This window comes from Lithobates pipiens, unplaced genomic scaffold (genome assembly GCF_037356315.1).
Source record: "Lithobates pipiens isolate NorthernLeopardFrog02 unplaced genomic scaffold, aLitPip1_a1.2 Scaffold_8, whole genome shotgun sequence".
NCBI classification, from domain to species: Eukaryota; Metazoa; Chordata; class Amphibia; order Anura; family Ranidae; genus Lithobates; species Lithobates pipiens.
This window is the reverse complement of record NW_027507903.1, coordinates 345,637,043-345,652,611: the sequence shown is the minus strand read 5'-3', so window position 1 is coordinate 345,652,611 and position 15,569 is coordinate 345,637,043. Positions and strand designations below refer to the sequence as shown.

The following is a 15,569-nucleotide window of genomic DNA, read 5'->3' as shown; positions in this document are numbered from 1 at the left end:
TGCCTCTCCACCACCTAAATCTTTTCAGCAGTATGACCCTCCTAACCTCTTTTAGGGAGGTGAGGTGGATGCAAGAGAGGATCCAGTAGAGGAAATTTTACATCTTGAATTTTATGAATTACAAACTAAGGCTTCACGCCATATACTTTTTACTGTGAGCTCAGTTATTGATGCGGTATACAGCTGGAAAATTCTAGAAAGACTTCCTGTGCACACAAATTAACTGTGCTGTGCTTTGCTTGAGTATTGCACAAATCCCGAAAGGTATCACTGTAGTTCCTCCAAACTTCTCTGCTGAATTATATCCTATAGAAAAGGATTTCATGAAAAGATGGTCTGTTGCATTAGTGGAACCCACCATTTCTGTTCTCATCAAGAATCTTAATTTCTCTTACGTTCACCGACTGACACAGCTCCTTTCTTAGGCTATTGTGTTGTTACGCCACCTTTAGGAGAGGACTAGGCAGAACATGTTAATATGTTATAACAAAACTAGAACTTTCTAGTTCCACCCAAGGGGCAGTCCCTTAGGTAACAGCCTGCTACTGCAGCCTCAGTTTTTTTCTGCCTAGTGAAGAAGGACCTAGGAACACTGCAGGCTTATCGGTCCATGGATTTTTCTGCAGAAGTTTTACGCAAGATTAAAGATCCTGTGATCTGCTATCAACAGCCAGCTGGGTAACAGGCTGGATACCCTTATCCTTGTAGTCTCCCCAGCCTGGCCAGCCAGCATGTGCAGACCAGAGCTCCGCACTGGGTCAGCCACGACATGCCCCTAGCTCCAGGGGCGGCCGGTGGGTGTAATGCCTGGGGTACACATATGCCCGGGCTACTGATGTCTGCGTCACACTGTGTCAGGCCAGAAGCCACCCCATACTGATCGGAGAGTGGGTCTGTGGAATGTCTCCCAGCTTTTCAGGACTGGTAAGTACAGCTCCCCCTGCCTTGGTGGGGCTGAGCAGCTGGGCATTCCCTGGGAGGTAGATTCGGGGGTCCCTCACATCCCTCTCTTCTCCCCCTGTCCCTATCTTCCCCCCCCTTCCCTGTGGGGGATGCTGCATGGGTTGCTGAGCGGCATGTATGCCATAGACAGGGGATCCGGGGGGGGAGCTCTCACCTGGGGGGATCTGCCCTGGATGTCTGTAGGTCTTCCCCTGAGGTGTCTGCTGATTGCTGTAGCGCTTTTTATCACCATTTCTCTGCCTGTTTTTTCACTGTTCTTCATTGCATACAGTGTTCGGCGGACATTTTTGGTGTGACCAGGGAGCAGGGAGCAACATGCCCTGTCTCCATTTTACTTTAGTCCGGCGGCCTTTTTCCCTGTGATTATGTCCTTTATACTTGACGCTCAGTGGCCATTTTGTTGAAGCCTGAACACGTTTTTCAGCTTCAGCGCTATACAGAGGAGCTCAACACAGCGCGGTTTTGTCTCTTATGCATCTGGGAGCTGACACAGGCACACCTATCTGGACAGAGCAGAACTCTTTCAGCGTGGTGAGCCCTGCGGTAGGGTTCCCTCAACCTGCAGCAGTTAGTCCTAAGTCCCCAACAGGTGGCAGACAGGGTAGGGTCAGCATGGCTTCAGAAACTGGTGTTTCTTCACCCGAAATCCAGGCAATTGCAACCTGTTCGCCTGCAGACAGTGCAGTGCCTCTGGACGCTTTGTCGGCGTTCCTTAATTCGTTCGTTGCCAAGATGGAGGTGGTGTGTGGGCGCAAAGGTGGTAAAAAAGGTCCCTGCCCCCACTCTCTCTGACGCAGACTCTGGCCCCGCTGAGGCTGGTGACCCCTGCTCTGTCGTTTCAGATGACGATGATGAGGACCGATCGGACAGTGAGGATGAGCCCCCATCCGGGTCCGTGCGCAATAAAGCGCTTGTTGGAGCACTTATCACAGCTGTGCGTGATACCCTGAAAATCCAGGAGACAGCATAAGTTCATATACAAGTAATGGGGTCGACCGCAACATACCTTTTCGGTCCCCAAATACATGGCGGCGCGTTACCCCTTTGAGGAGAGCCTTCTCAAAAAATGGTCGGCTCCTCCGATCATGGACCCCCCAGTATCCAGGTTAAACAAAGTAACCACGATCCTAGTAGAGGGGGCTCCTGCCTTTAAGGACCCCATGGACAGGAAGTCCGAGGCAGTGGCTTGTTCCTTGTTTACGGTTGTGGGGTCAGCAATGCAACCAGTACTGGCATCCGCATTTGTGTCACAGACATCTACTGAGTGGGCAAAATTTTTGCACCGCGAATTAGGGGGAACAGGCAGCTTCCCCTGTCTGCGTGAAACTAGAAGACCAGTTAGTGCATGGCCTTAAGTATGTTTGTGACGTGGCCCTGGATACCCTTCCTCTGTTATCCAGGGCTTCAGTGTCAGCAGTAGTGCTGAGGTTCCTGATTCAGCTAAAATGCTGGTCGGCTGACCAGGCATCTAAAAAAAAAAGCCCTGACGGATTTAGCCTTCCTTGGCGAGGGGCTCTTTGGAGCCTCATTGGATGACATTACTAAAAATGCCACAGGTGGCAGGAGTACCCTACTCCCATAGGCCAGGAAGGCTAAGGAGCCACGCCGTAGGCAAGGGCCCTCATTTTCCACTCATAAACCGCTTTTTCGTCCGCCTGGGGCTTCGGCTAAATGTCCCCAACCTGACAGGACGACCTCTGAAGGACAAAAACGTCCCTGGAACCGCAAGCCTGTGAGCAAAAGTGCTACCGCATGAAGGTTTGCCCCCGCCCGCAACACAGGTGGGGGGTCGCCTTCGGGAGTTTACAGCCTGGTGGGCCTCTCGACTGTCCGACCAATGGGTCTGCAATCTGGTTTTCTCTGGCTACAAAATAGAGTTTCTCTCTTGGCCACCAAACAGATTCTTCCCCTCCAGCATACCCGTACTCCCGGCTCCCCGGGAGGCCCTAATGGGGGGGCGGTAAGGGACCTGCTGAGTCGTGGGGTGATAGTACCAGTTCCGGAGCTGGAAAGGTTCCAGGGGGTTCTACTCCAATCTGTTTGTAGTCCCCAAAAAGGAAGGGGTATGTCCAGTCTTGGACCTGAAAGCCCTCAATTACTTTGTAAAAGTACAGAGGTTCAGAATGAAATCAGTTCGCTCAGTAATCGCTGCACTGCGTCAAGGGGACTCCCTGGCATCTTTGGACATCCAGGATGCGTACCTGCACATATCCATATCCTTCGGCATCAGAAGTTTCTGAGATTTGCAGTTGGGGAAGTCCACTACCAGTTTTTGGCTCTCCCTTTCGGCTTGGCATCAGCCCCCTGAGTCTTTACAAAGGTATTGGCTCCTGTTTTGGCGTTACTGCGACAGCACAGAATCGCAATCGTAGGTTACCTAGACGATCTCCTGAGAGCATCTTCTGCCTCAGAATTAGAGGAGGATGTGGCAATCACCATGCAGACCCTGCAGGAATTTGGGTGGCTGTTGAACCTAAAAAAGCTGGTGATCGTACCGACTCAGCTCTTGGAGTACCTAGGCTTACTGCTGGACTCCATGGAAGCAAGTTTTTCGCCCTTCAGGCAGGCTGCAGACTCTGAGCCACGGTAAAACTGCTGATGAACCGCAGGTGGTCGTCGCTACGCTTCTGCATGCTAGTCCTGGGACTCATGGTGGCCTCCTTCGAGGCAGTACCGTATGACCAGTTTCACACCAGAGTCTTGCAGAAGGAGATCTTGACAAAATGGGACAAATCTCCATTATCCCTGGATCGGCAGATTCAGGTGAGCCAGTCAGTCAGGGACTCCCTGCTCTGGTGGCTGAGATCCCTGGCGCTTCGGTCCGGGAAGTCGTTCCTACCTCTGACAGTAATCACAACGGACGCCAGCCTAACCGGCTGGGGTGGAGTAATGGAAGTTCAGTCGACCCAGGGCCTCTGGTCGGAGGAGGAATCCAAGTTGCCAATCAGTGTGCTCGAGCTGCGAGCGATCAGTCTATGCCTTTCCACATGGTAGATAAGACTTCAAGGGCAACCGATCAGGATCCAGTCAGACAACGCCATGGCGGTGGCATATGTCAATCATCAAGGAGGAACAAGAAGCTTGGCCGCCGCACGGGAGGTTGCTCACATCCTTCAGTGGGCAGAGCGACAGGTACCGGTTCTATCGGCCATTTACATCCCGGGAGTGGAGAACTGGCAGGTGGACTACCTAAGTCCCCAGATGCTGGACCCAGGAGAATGGGTATTGCATCTGGAGGTGTTCAGGCTACTGTGCCTGCGATGGGGCACACCAGACGTGGATCTTCTGGCCTCCCGTCTCAATCGGAAGGTGATGAGATTCGTGTCCAGGACAAGAAATCCTTGGGCAGACGCGTCAGACGCACTGGTGGCTTCGTGGGGTCAGTACCAGCTGATCTATGCCTTTCCTCCGCTAAAGCTACTACCACGTCTGCTCCGCAGAGGGGATTCCAGTAATACTGATTGCCCCAGATTGGCCCCAGCATCCCTGGTACGCAGACCTAGTGCGCCTGGTGGCGGATGCCCCCTGGCGACTGCCATTGCGAGAGGACCTTCTGTTTCAAGGTCCGATTCTCCATCCGGCTTTACCATTGCTGCTTTTAACGGCTTGGCTATTGAGAGCCAGGTGTTGAGGAACCAGGGCCTTTCGGACTCTGTGATCCCAACTATGTTGAGAGCACGGAAATCATCTTCTCGGAAGATACATCACTGTACCTAGAAGGCCTACATGGCCTCCATGTGTGAGTAGAAAGGATGACGTCCGTGCTCCTTTTCTATATCCAGGATCCTGCTGTTTTTACAGTGAGGAGTAGACCAGAAATTGGCCTTGAGCACCATTAAAGTACAAATATCAGCTTTGGCTGTATTTTTTCAGCAACCCCTGGCGTCTCACTCTCTAGTGAGCACTTTTGTTAAGGGGGTCCGACATGTAGTTCCCCCGGTGCGTCCACCGTTACCCCCATGGAATCTGAACCTGGTGTTATCGGCTCTTCAGAAATCGCATTTGAGAATATCAGATCCCTCTGTTGATACTTTCCCAGAAAGGGGTTTTCCTAGTGGTCATTACATCGGCCAGGAGGGTATTGGAACTGGCGGCCTTGTCGTGCAAGTCGCCTTATCTGGTTATCCACAAGGATAAGGTGGTGTTGCGTCCGCAACCTTTATTTCTGCCGAAGGTGGTTTCGGCGTTCCACATCAATTAAGACGTTGTGTTACCATCTCTGTGTCCTAAACCAATACATCCTAAAGACGTGGTCCAGGCTCTGAGGGTGTATTTGTCTGCTACGGCTCCCTTTTGGAAGTCAGCCTCCTTGTTTGTTTTGTTGGCTGGTTCAAAAAAAGGCACGGCGGTCTCGTCGGCCACCATTTCTAGGTGGATCAGACAGATTGTAGTACAGGCCTACACCTTGAAGGGGCAGGTGGCCCCCTTTCTGGTCACGGCCCATTCCACCAGGGCAATTGGAACATCTTGGGCCTTCCATCAAGCCTCTGTCGCTCAAGTGTGTAAAGCGTCGTCTTGGTTGTCTGTTCACACCTTTACGAAATTCTACAAGGTAGATGTCAGTGCATCGGCTGATGCCTGTTTTGGCCGCAAAGTTTTGCAGGCGGCCATGTAATTTGCAATTGCACTCAAATTTTTTCAGTTTTTTTGCCACTTTTATGTAAATGCACTGTTGCGTTTGTTACCGCAAGTTTTTGAGGCGGTTTGTAGGGTAGTGACTCCAAAATTGAAGAGCACTCTTTTTTTTTTTTTTTTTTTTGTGTGTAAAATTTCTGTGCTTTTCCCCACACTGTTTTGTTTTGTTTTATACTATTTTTCCACATGCCATTGTGGGTGAAGTTTTCATGCTGTTTCCCACCCCTTGTTTTGGCTTTGCTTGGGGACGTCCCGATGGTCTAAGAAAGGAGCTGTGTCAGTCAGTGAACGTAAGAGAAAATATGATTTTTGTACTCACCGTAAAATCTTTTTCTCTGTAGTTCACTGACTGACACAGCACCCTCCCCTCCTATATTTTACGTTATACTGCTTGTTGACGTACTGAGGCTACAAGAGGCAGGCTGGGGGGTTGTTACCTAAGTGTTGCAATATGTTCTATACACAAGTAAATGCGCAAAAACAGGGGCAAAGATTTTTCCCAATGTCCACCAGTCTCTCACCAATTGAAACCAAAAATCCAATTATACGAATGAGAGTCCATAATATGTAAAGATCCGTATGATTATAAATATAAAAGCTACTGTCCAGTAGAACAAAGGAAAGCATTTAAAACCAGGAGCTCCATATCCAGGGCTGCCATCAGTGAAGGACAGAAACCATGTTCCAAAGTCTGTGAAAAAAAGCAAAGGAAGAGGCGCCTCTGGGTGTAGAGATAACATACACTTTAATTATAAAAACGTATTTAATACAGGCAACTCACATTTGGATGTGGTCTATGAGCATTCAGTCACTTTAAAAGCTGAGCATGGATGTGGTCATCTGATAGTCTGTCAAGCTAAGGCGCTGTAGCCGCTAGTGGCCAGGGAGTGGCACAGACGCTGGCCATGGAGCGCAGTTCAAAGCAGAGCGAAGTCTGGAGCGGCTGCGGAGAGAGATGACATCATGAGGTGGGTGCGACCTGTTTCGTGAGCGTACAGGCTGAGGTTGTTTGACAGCCGCGCTCCTTCATCAAGCAAGTGGGACAAAAAAAAGGGTGTCAACGAGAACATGAAATAAGATATAAATGGATTGGAAATGGAAGATGAATAAAATTAATTATTTTTTTTATTTTTTTATAATATTATATATATATATATTTTTTTTAATTCATCTTCCATTTCTAATCCATTTATATCTTATTTCATGTTCTCGCTGACACCCTTTTTTTTTTTTTTTTGCAACTAAGATTTGTAATCCTCTGCACCTGCATTTTAAGTGCCTCCTCCCCCTCCTCCTGTACATGGCCTATATATATATCAGTATTTGTTGTTGTCCCACTTGCTTGATGAAGGAGCGCGGCTGTCGAACAACCTCAGCCTGTACGCTCACGAAACCGGTCGCACCCACCTCATGATGTCACCTCTCTCCGCCGCTGCTCCAGACTTCGCTCTGCTTTGAACTGCGCTCCACGGCCGGCGTCTGTGCCACTCCTTGGCCACTAGCGGCTACAGCGCCTCAGCTTGACGGACTATCAAAAGACCACATCCATGCTCAGCTTTTAAAGTGACTGAATGCTCATAGACCACATCCAAAATGTGAGTTGCCTGTATTAAATACGTTTTTATAATTAAAGTGTATGTTATCTCTACACCCAGAGGCGCCTCTTCCTTTGCTTTTTTTTTTTTTTTTTTGCAATATGTTCTGCCTAGTCCGATGGTCTAAGAAAGGAGCTGTGTCAGTCGGTGAACTACAGAGAAAAGGATTTTTTACGGTGAGTACAAAAAATACTATTTTTCCCAGTGAATGGCTGTGTAGGTAGGGGTCTGCGTCCACAGAAATCTGATTAATGGAAAACAGGCAGGCTTTTCTCCCAACGCAGCCAGAAAACTGACCACGCTAAAATAGATGTGTTCTAATGCCTAATGTTGTCAGTTTAAAATAGGAGAGCATGGGGACTGGCCGGAACACCAGGTATTTGACACAAATGAAGCAATACAACAAGAAATGCATCATTTTTAACATTTTTAAGTAAATGGTACAACATACTTATATCAGGTAAATGATGTCCCTGCAATTATTGCTGTCATGTCAGTGTGCATGGCAATATGTGTGACTCAATTGTTGTTTTGGTTACACAGATTGCACCTGACATTCATGGTTGTTGTCATGTGTAGGGAGTGGTTTATTAAATTATAGACAACGATCCTCTATAATGTAAAAGCGATCCGAGTGGCTTTAGCTTTCATTAAAGTCTACCTGATAGAAGACACTGGGTTATGTTGCTGCATACAGGAAATTGGATACGACAGACAAAGCCGTAAGACAATGCCTCCCACTCCCATCATGCTCCAATTTATTTGCTAGTGTTCTAGGAAGAAGCAAACCCCATTCTTTACTTTTTGTGGGTTTACGAATTGGCTGGTCTTTCATGGCCACAGAGGTTGTACTCATGCCCTGCTGCGATGTGATCTAGAGGCAAGCCTGTAATGTGAGCTCCAGGCACTGAGCTCTGCTGTGACACTCTTCAGGCTCTTTGTGTACTGAGTAAGTTAGCTGCAGTTTTACAGGTCCAGGGTCATGATACATCCATTTGGTGGAATCCTTTCCCTGAAGACTCCCTCAGGTGTATGCCCTGAACAGGAGAAAACACAGATCTTAATGGGAGTGCTGATTGTCACTTTAAACAAGCTGCTTGTGAGCTTCAGCACCTACTTGAAGCTTGTTTAAAGTGACAGTTGGAACAGTCATTGAGATCAGCATGTTAAATTTCCAAACAGGAGCTAAAGGTCGCTTTAAAAAGTTGTGAAAGCTGCTCAAAGTTTTACAAAAGCTATCTGAAATTGTCATAAAAGCTTGCTGTTCACACTACTTATACAAGCTGAACCCCATGTGAAATAGGCATACTGTACAATTAAGATAACAGGAATTTAGACTTGCCTGTAAATTCCGTATCTTGGAGTACAGTACACGACACCTTCCCTAAACTTTCCTTGTTACTTCAAATTGCTTGCTACAAAACTGAGTACTGTACTTATGGAGTGGGGTAGGTTTATAGGCTGGGCGCCCCAGGTGTGTGTCCTCAAAAGCTTGCCAGTGTCCAATCGCCTAAAGGTACTGAGGTATAACCCATGATGTATGAATAAGTTGCCTGCATCCCGTGCTGTACTCCAAAATATGGAATTTCCGGGGGACTAGGGGATCTGCACTACAATGCGGCATTCCATCCACAATGCCACGGAGGGTCATCAACACCCTATTTCCTGCTGAGCAGCAAGCTAACCAAGGGGCAACTCCCATTTTCATATAAATTGTAACTCCAGTTGTAGCCATCCATTGGGTTGCTTAACCACTTGCTTACTGGGCACTTAAACACCCTTCCTGACCAGACCAATTTTCAGCTTTTGGTGCTCTCACACTTTGAATGACAATTACTCAGTCATGCAACACTGTACCCAAATGAATTTTGTGTCTTTTTTTTCCCACAAATAGAGCTTTCTTTTGGTGGTATTTGATCACCTCTGGGGTTTTTATTTTTTGCGCTATAAATGAAAAAAGACCGAAAATTTTGAAAAAAAAATGCATATTTCTTTGTTTCTGTGATAACATTTTGCAAATTATAATTTTTTTTTCATGAATTTTGGCCACAATTTATACTGCTACATATCTTTGGTAAAAATAACCCAAATTAGTGGATATTGTTTGGTCTTTGTGAAAGTTAGAGAGTCTACAAGCTGTGGTGCGAATCGCACAAAATTGATCACATCTGATGTACTGGTGGCCTATCTCATTTCTTGCGACCCGAACAAGTCAGGAAAGTACAAATACCCCCCAAATGACCCCTTTTTTGAAAGTAGACATTCCAAGGTATTTACTAAGATGCATGGTGAGGTTTTTGATGTTGTCATCTTTTTCCCACAATTCTTTGCAAAATGAAGATTTTTATTTTTTATTTATTTTTTCTCACAAAATTTTCAATGTAATAGGTTATTTCTCTCACATGGCATGTGTATACCACAAATGACACCCCAAAATACGTTCTGCTACTCCTTCTGAGTATTACGATACCAAATGTGTGAGACTTTTACACAGCCTGGCCACATACAGAGCCCCAATATTGAAATAGCACCATCAGGCGTTCTAGGAGCATAAATTACACATTTCATTTCTCAACCACCTATTACATTTTTGAAGGCCCTGGAGCACCAGAACAATGGAAATGCCCACAAAGTGACCCCATTTTGGAAAACTAACATCCCAACGTATAATCTATGAGGCATAATGAGTCGTTTGAATGGTTCATTTTTTTTCCAGAAGTTTTGGGAAAATGTGGAAAAAAAATGAAAACGCATTTTTTTACGCAAAGTTGTCCATTTATAAGATATTTCCAACACATAGCATGTACATAGCAAAAATGACACCCCAAAATACGTTCTACTACTCCTCCTGAGTATAACAATACCAAATGTGTGAGACTTTTACACAGCCTGACCACATACAGAGGCCCAATATTGAAATAGCACCATCAGGCGTTCTAGGAGCATAAATTACACATCTTATTTCTCAACCACCTATTACAGTTTTGAAGGCCCTGGAGCACCAGGACAATGGAAATGCCCACAAAGTGACCCCACGTGGCACTGACGACACGTGGCACTGACAGATGGCACTGGAGGCAGATGGGGCTGGCAGATGGGGCTGGCACTGGCAGATGGTGCTGGCTATTTGCTCTGGCTAATTGCTCTGGCAAATGGGGCTGGCAGATGGCGCTGGCAGGTGGCACTGGGGCTGACGGCACTGGCGCTGGCAGGTGGCACTGGCGGCACTGGGGCTGACGGATGGCGCTGGCAGGTGGCACTGGCAGGTGGCAGGTGGCACTAGCAAGTGGCACTGGCGGCACTGGCACTGGCGGCACTAGTGGTGGCAGGTGGCACTGGCGGCACTGGGGCTGACGGATGGCACTGGCACTGGCAGGTGGCGCTGGCAGGTGGCACTGGCGGCACTGGGGCTGACGGATGGCGCTGGCAGGTGGCACTGGTGCTGGCAGGTGGCACTGGGGCTGACGGACGGCGCTGGGGCTGACGGACGGCGCTGGGGCTGACGGACGGCGCTGGGGCTGACGGGCGGCGCTGGCGCGTGGCACTGGCGCTGGCAGGTGGCACTGGCGCTGGTGGTACTGGGGCTGACGGTACTGGGGCTGACGGCAGGCGCTGGCAGGTGGCACTGGCACTACTGGCAGATGGCACTGGGCTGACAGATGGCACTGGGCTGACAGATGGCACTGGGGCTGACACAGATCGCTCTCCCTCCTCACACGCTGTCTCTGTGTGAGGAGGGAGAGACACGGCAATGGGAGATGATCTCATATGTTTACATATGAGACCATCTCCCATTGGCAGCTGCGATCGCGCTGTGAACGGCCGCTTTGATTGGCCGTTCACGGCGATCTGTATTTGCCTGTCTCCGGGAGACACAGCGAATACAATACTTCCGCGATGCGCGCCCCCGGCGGCGCGCATTGCGGAAGTAAACACCAGGCCGTCCAGGGACGGCCAGGCGAAGGAACCCGCCCGCTCTAAGGCCGTCATTCGGCTATAGGGCGGGTGGGAGGAGGTTAATGTGTAAATGGAGCTCCCCTCGAAAAACATGGACAAGTTCATGTTGAATTCAGAAGCCAGTCAGTTTAACTGATAATACAAACACTTTTTGAGAAACCATATAACATCCCATTCAAAAAGCTCAAAAGGTTATGTTTTGTTTTGTTTTTTTGGGTATCTGTATTCTCTTTTATTCCAACAGTTAACTAGATTAGATTAAAGCGCATCTGTTATTTGAAGGTATCCCTAGTTGGTACCAGTCATCCTGTTCAAGCTTATTGGAATAAATTAGCACACACAGTACTGCACAGCCAAGTTTCCAAGGAAACTGGTTGATTGCCATACCTAAGGACCACATTAGACCGAAATGGTTGCGAAGAAGAAAACAAGGGATGCCAACCAGCTGTTGAAATAATGTTATCCCTTAGGAGTAACTACCTGCAAACATTTTCCCAATTAGGAGTTTCATTCTTTCTCTGCCTGGTGACCAGGAGTAAGAGCGAAATCTCTCAATAGTAACACCATTTTAATGGCAACTTTCAGAGATGGTTTACATGGTGACATTTCCCTGCTGGGAACATAGTTAGCAGTAAGAACCCGACAAAGGTTATAAATATTTACTGTGTCCAAAATTAGTAAAAGATTTTTGGCTGCAATTCCTCTGTAAGTTCCTGGCTCGGTATGTTGCATTCTCATTTTTATTATTCATTTTCATAAAACTGGGATAACCTTCTAAATAAGTAACGGAAGTTACAGTGTTGATGTATGTGAAGAAAAAAACTTTTTAGATCAATATTTTAATTACCACTGGTCATTCTGACTTTAATAGAGGATACGCATAAAATGTGTAATTTGTCTAATTGTATTTACAGGATCATCAAAAGTCGGTCAAGACAGCGAAATTTCCAGCTGCTTGTGATTACACACGATGAGGATTTTGTAGAGCTTCTGGGGCGTTCAGAATACGTGGAACACTTCTACCGAATTAAAAAGAACATGGACCAATGTTCTGAGATTGTGAAGTGTGGTGTGAACTCCTTGGGATCTTATATGCATTAGAAGTAGTTTGTGCGACTTATCCCAAATCTAAAACTGTAAATGCTGCTGTTATTTTTACACCTAGTGCTATTATTGTGGATTTATTTATAAAGCCTGTTTTGGCCCAGCTGCAGCTTGATGCTAAGACACTTTTTTATATCACTCAATGACCCCCCTTTTACTTCCATGGTGAATGCATGCTGTTATGTACACAGTGTGGGTTAGTGCTGGTGCGTTTTACAGCAGATCGATAACACATACTGGCCCAGATGTAGTTGGCTAAAAGTTTTGACCATGCTGTGTGTTAATAGCAGCCTGCATTCATTACACACATGACCATCTATAGTTTATGCACATCTACATCTTACATCTGTGAAAGGGTACATATAAACCTGTATGTGTAGACTCTTCTTGGGTTGAACTAAAGTGTCAATAAATGTATTAAGCAGAAATGTTACTTTGTCCAGCTTTCACACAGCAGTAAAAACAGATGAAGGTTCTAATCTTTCCCCAGTCTGTGTAAAACTTCTAGTGTTCCACTTTAGGTTGTGTTCATATCTATGTGCTGTAGCTAAAACCTGGCCTGCAAGTTCCCACTGTGCTGTAGTGAAAGACACCCTTTCTCAAAAAATGTGTGGCGCATGCCTCAGCAGGACAGTCAATCTTCAGCACCACTGCAACTACTGTGCTGTAATTCATAAACATATTCCTGTGCAGTCAAACCTGAGAGAATTCACAATTTAAAGATGCCTTTAATGTATTTTGTTAATGTTGTTCTTTGTTTTGCATAGAAAGAAGTGCTACAAAATGTAGATGGAAATTAAAGTCAAGAACAGGTGAAAAAATCGTTTGACACTGCAGTTTTATTTATTACAAAAAGTAATGCAAGGGCTGTTTAACTGCCATGCTCTACAAGCAGTCAAATATGTTATCTATCTCTCAATATGAAGAAAAATGTAGCAAGGATCACATTGGAATCCTCGGTATTGCTTCTGGGATCTTGACTTCCCAGGACACCACAACATGTAAGAATGGATGTAGAGTTTGCTGTAGGGTAGGAAAACATTTTGCTCCCACTGGAAAAGGTTTTGGTGAAACGGCTACTAAAACGTTCAATTCAGGAGGGAGAAAATATGTTCATGACACATTTCCTAGAGAGAAAGCTATTACTACTTTTATATTACAAATAAAGTTGAGGTTCAAAAAAGGTATACAAGAAAGATTTTTGCAATATGTAACAACTGTATGCTGTTCCTTGTGGTTCTACAAATAAAGTTTTTTTTTCTTCAGCTTGACTTCATTTTATATTTCAGACATGCACCCTGAAAAATAGAAAAACATAAAGGGGTAAGATTCCAGACATGCTCCACTTAATGTAATCCAACCATCAAAGAATCACCCTTAGACCCCCTGGTCACTACTGCAAATAGAACAAGTCAGCAGCAGAAAAAACTGTTTGATCCAGGAAAGGGGAAATGCATTCTCCTGAACTAAACATCCATATGTTTTTATAATATAAATAAATAATATAGTTAAAGTGGTTGTAAAGAAATAAGGTTTTTTCCTTAAGACTCCATGCACACCAGTCGCTCAAAAACTGCTATAAGAACACTAATATTTAGTGTTTTTGTAGTGTTTAGAAGCAGTTTCATGTGTTTAGAGCAGTAGCACTTTTGTTAAGGAGCATCCTTAACAACGCATGACTCATCAGCTGTCAGTGGGGTTCCCTGTTGACAGCTGAATGTAAACTAAACAATTGCTGGCAGTAAAAAAATTGAGAATGAAAAACAGCTTGTGCTCCCCCAATCCATACCAGACCCTTATTCAGCATGCAGGCCAGGAAAGGGGCGGGTGAGCCAGAGCCCCCCCCAAACCAGGCCATGTGCTTTGGGATTGAATGCGGACCTTTTTTTTTTTTTTTTCAGGTCGACAGCCAGCATTCATTGTGATTGACGTTGGATCTACATTTATATATATATATATATTTTTTTTTTAATAAAGTGCTTGTCAAAAACGGCCTCTTGTTTTTATTCCCACTACACTTTTTTTTGGTGAATGAGTAGAGGTACATAGAGGTGGGTATTCTTCTAGATTCTGGTGGGTCACACACCCCCTGCACCCCCACAACCACCGGGCCAGGGTTGTGAGGAAGAGGCCGTTGTCCTTATCAATATGGGGATAAGGTGCTTTGGGGGTGGGCCTCCCATTTTGAGGGCATGTGGCCTTATGGTTCAGGAGGGGGGCCCATGCCATTTATTTATTTTGGGGTTTGGAGTTCCCCTTAAAATCTGTACCAGACCCTAACCACTGCTCCACGTCCTGTCCTCGCCCCACCCCCGCCCCCCCCCCCCCCAATTTGTAGTGTCAGCAATTGCTTACATTCATTTGTCAGAAGGAAACCTGCTGACAGCTAATGAGTCTTCCGTTGTGAAGAATGTGGCGGCCACATTGCCATACACTGGTTGTTAAGGATGCCGACGGGCTGCTGGCTAAGGAAAAAAATTCGAGAAACTGGTGCTTAGCAGCAGTTAACAGTGCTTGGGAGCATTCCAAGTTTTTTCTACTGGAAAAGCTCACCAAAAAACGCTACAAGAACATTTTTTTTTTCTCAACACAAATCCATAAATACTTTCAGCACTAAACCCAGGGGAAATCAAACTTCTTTTTTAGAATGTCATTCTGAAAACACAAAGGCAGACACAACCACATTGTGCATTACCATAAATCATTTTTATTGATTCCACATAGACAAATGGATACTCACCTGTGAACAAAAGATAATAAGCCAAACTGATCTGCTCCAGCCAGAATGCAATGACGGTCCTTAATTGAAATGGTTAGACACTGACGGGCATCGGGGGGTCATGCCCCTTTCCTCAGAGCTTTGGCTGTTGCAAATCAGTCTGGCTTGTTATCTTTTGTTCATATGTGAGTATCCATTTCTCTATGTAGAATCATTCTAAATTATTTATGGTAATGCACAAGTTGGTTGCGCCCTCCTGTTTGTTTAAAAAAAAATAAAAAAATCTGCTCCTAGACGCTGAAGCTCAAAAAAAAAAAATGCTAATAGCCTAACGTAGTGTGCATAGAAACATAGGATAACACTTTTTAACTTCTAGAAGCAGAAAAAAATGTTAATCGCTTCTAGAAGCTTAAAAACATTAGTGTACATAGAGCCTAAAGCATTCTTCGCATTAAAGGGGTTGTAAAGTTATTTTTTATTTTTATTTTAAATAACAAACATGTTATACTTCCACTGTGCAGCTCCTTTTGCACAGAGTAGCCCCGAACCTGCTCTTCTGGGGTCCCTCAGTGGCTCTCTCTGCTTCCTCCCGCAAG

At 45.9% G+C, this 15,569-nt stretch overlaps 1 protein-coding gene across 1 annotated transcript in view; it reads left to right on the top strand.

Moving 5' to 3' along the window:
- The window catches only part of RAD50 (RAD50 double strand break repair protein), a 471,242-nt gene extending 457,723 nt beyond the window's left edge, over positions 1–13,519 (top strand). The window contains exon 26 of the mRNA XM_077473261.1: positions 12,065–13,519. Within this exon, the coding sequence (XP_077329387.1) occupies positions 12,065–12,251 (187 nt within the window). The 3' untranslated portion in view covers positions 12,252–13,519. The remainder of the gene's footprint in view (positions 1–12,064) is intronic.
- Positions 13,520–15,569: the final 2,050 nt, after the last annotated feature.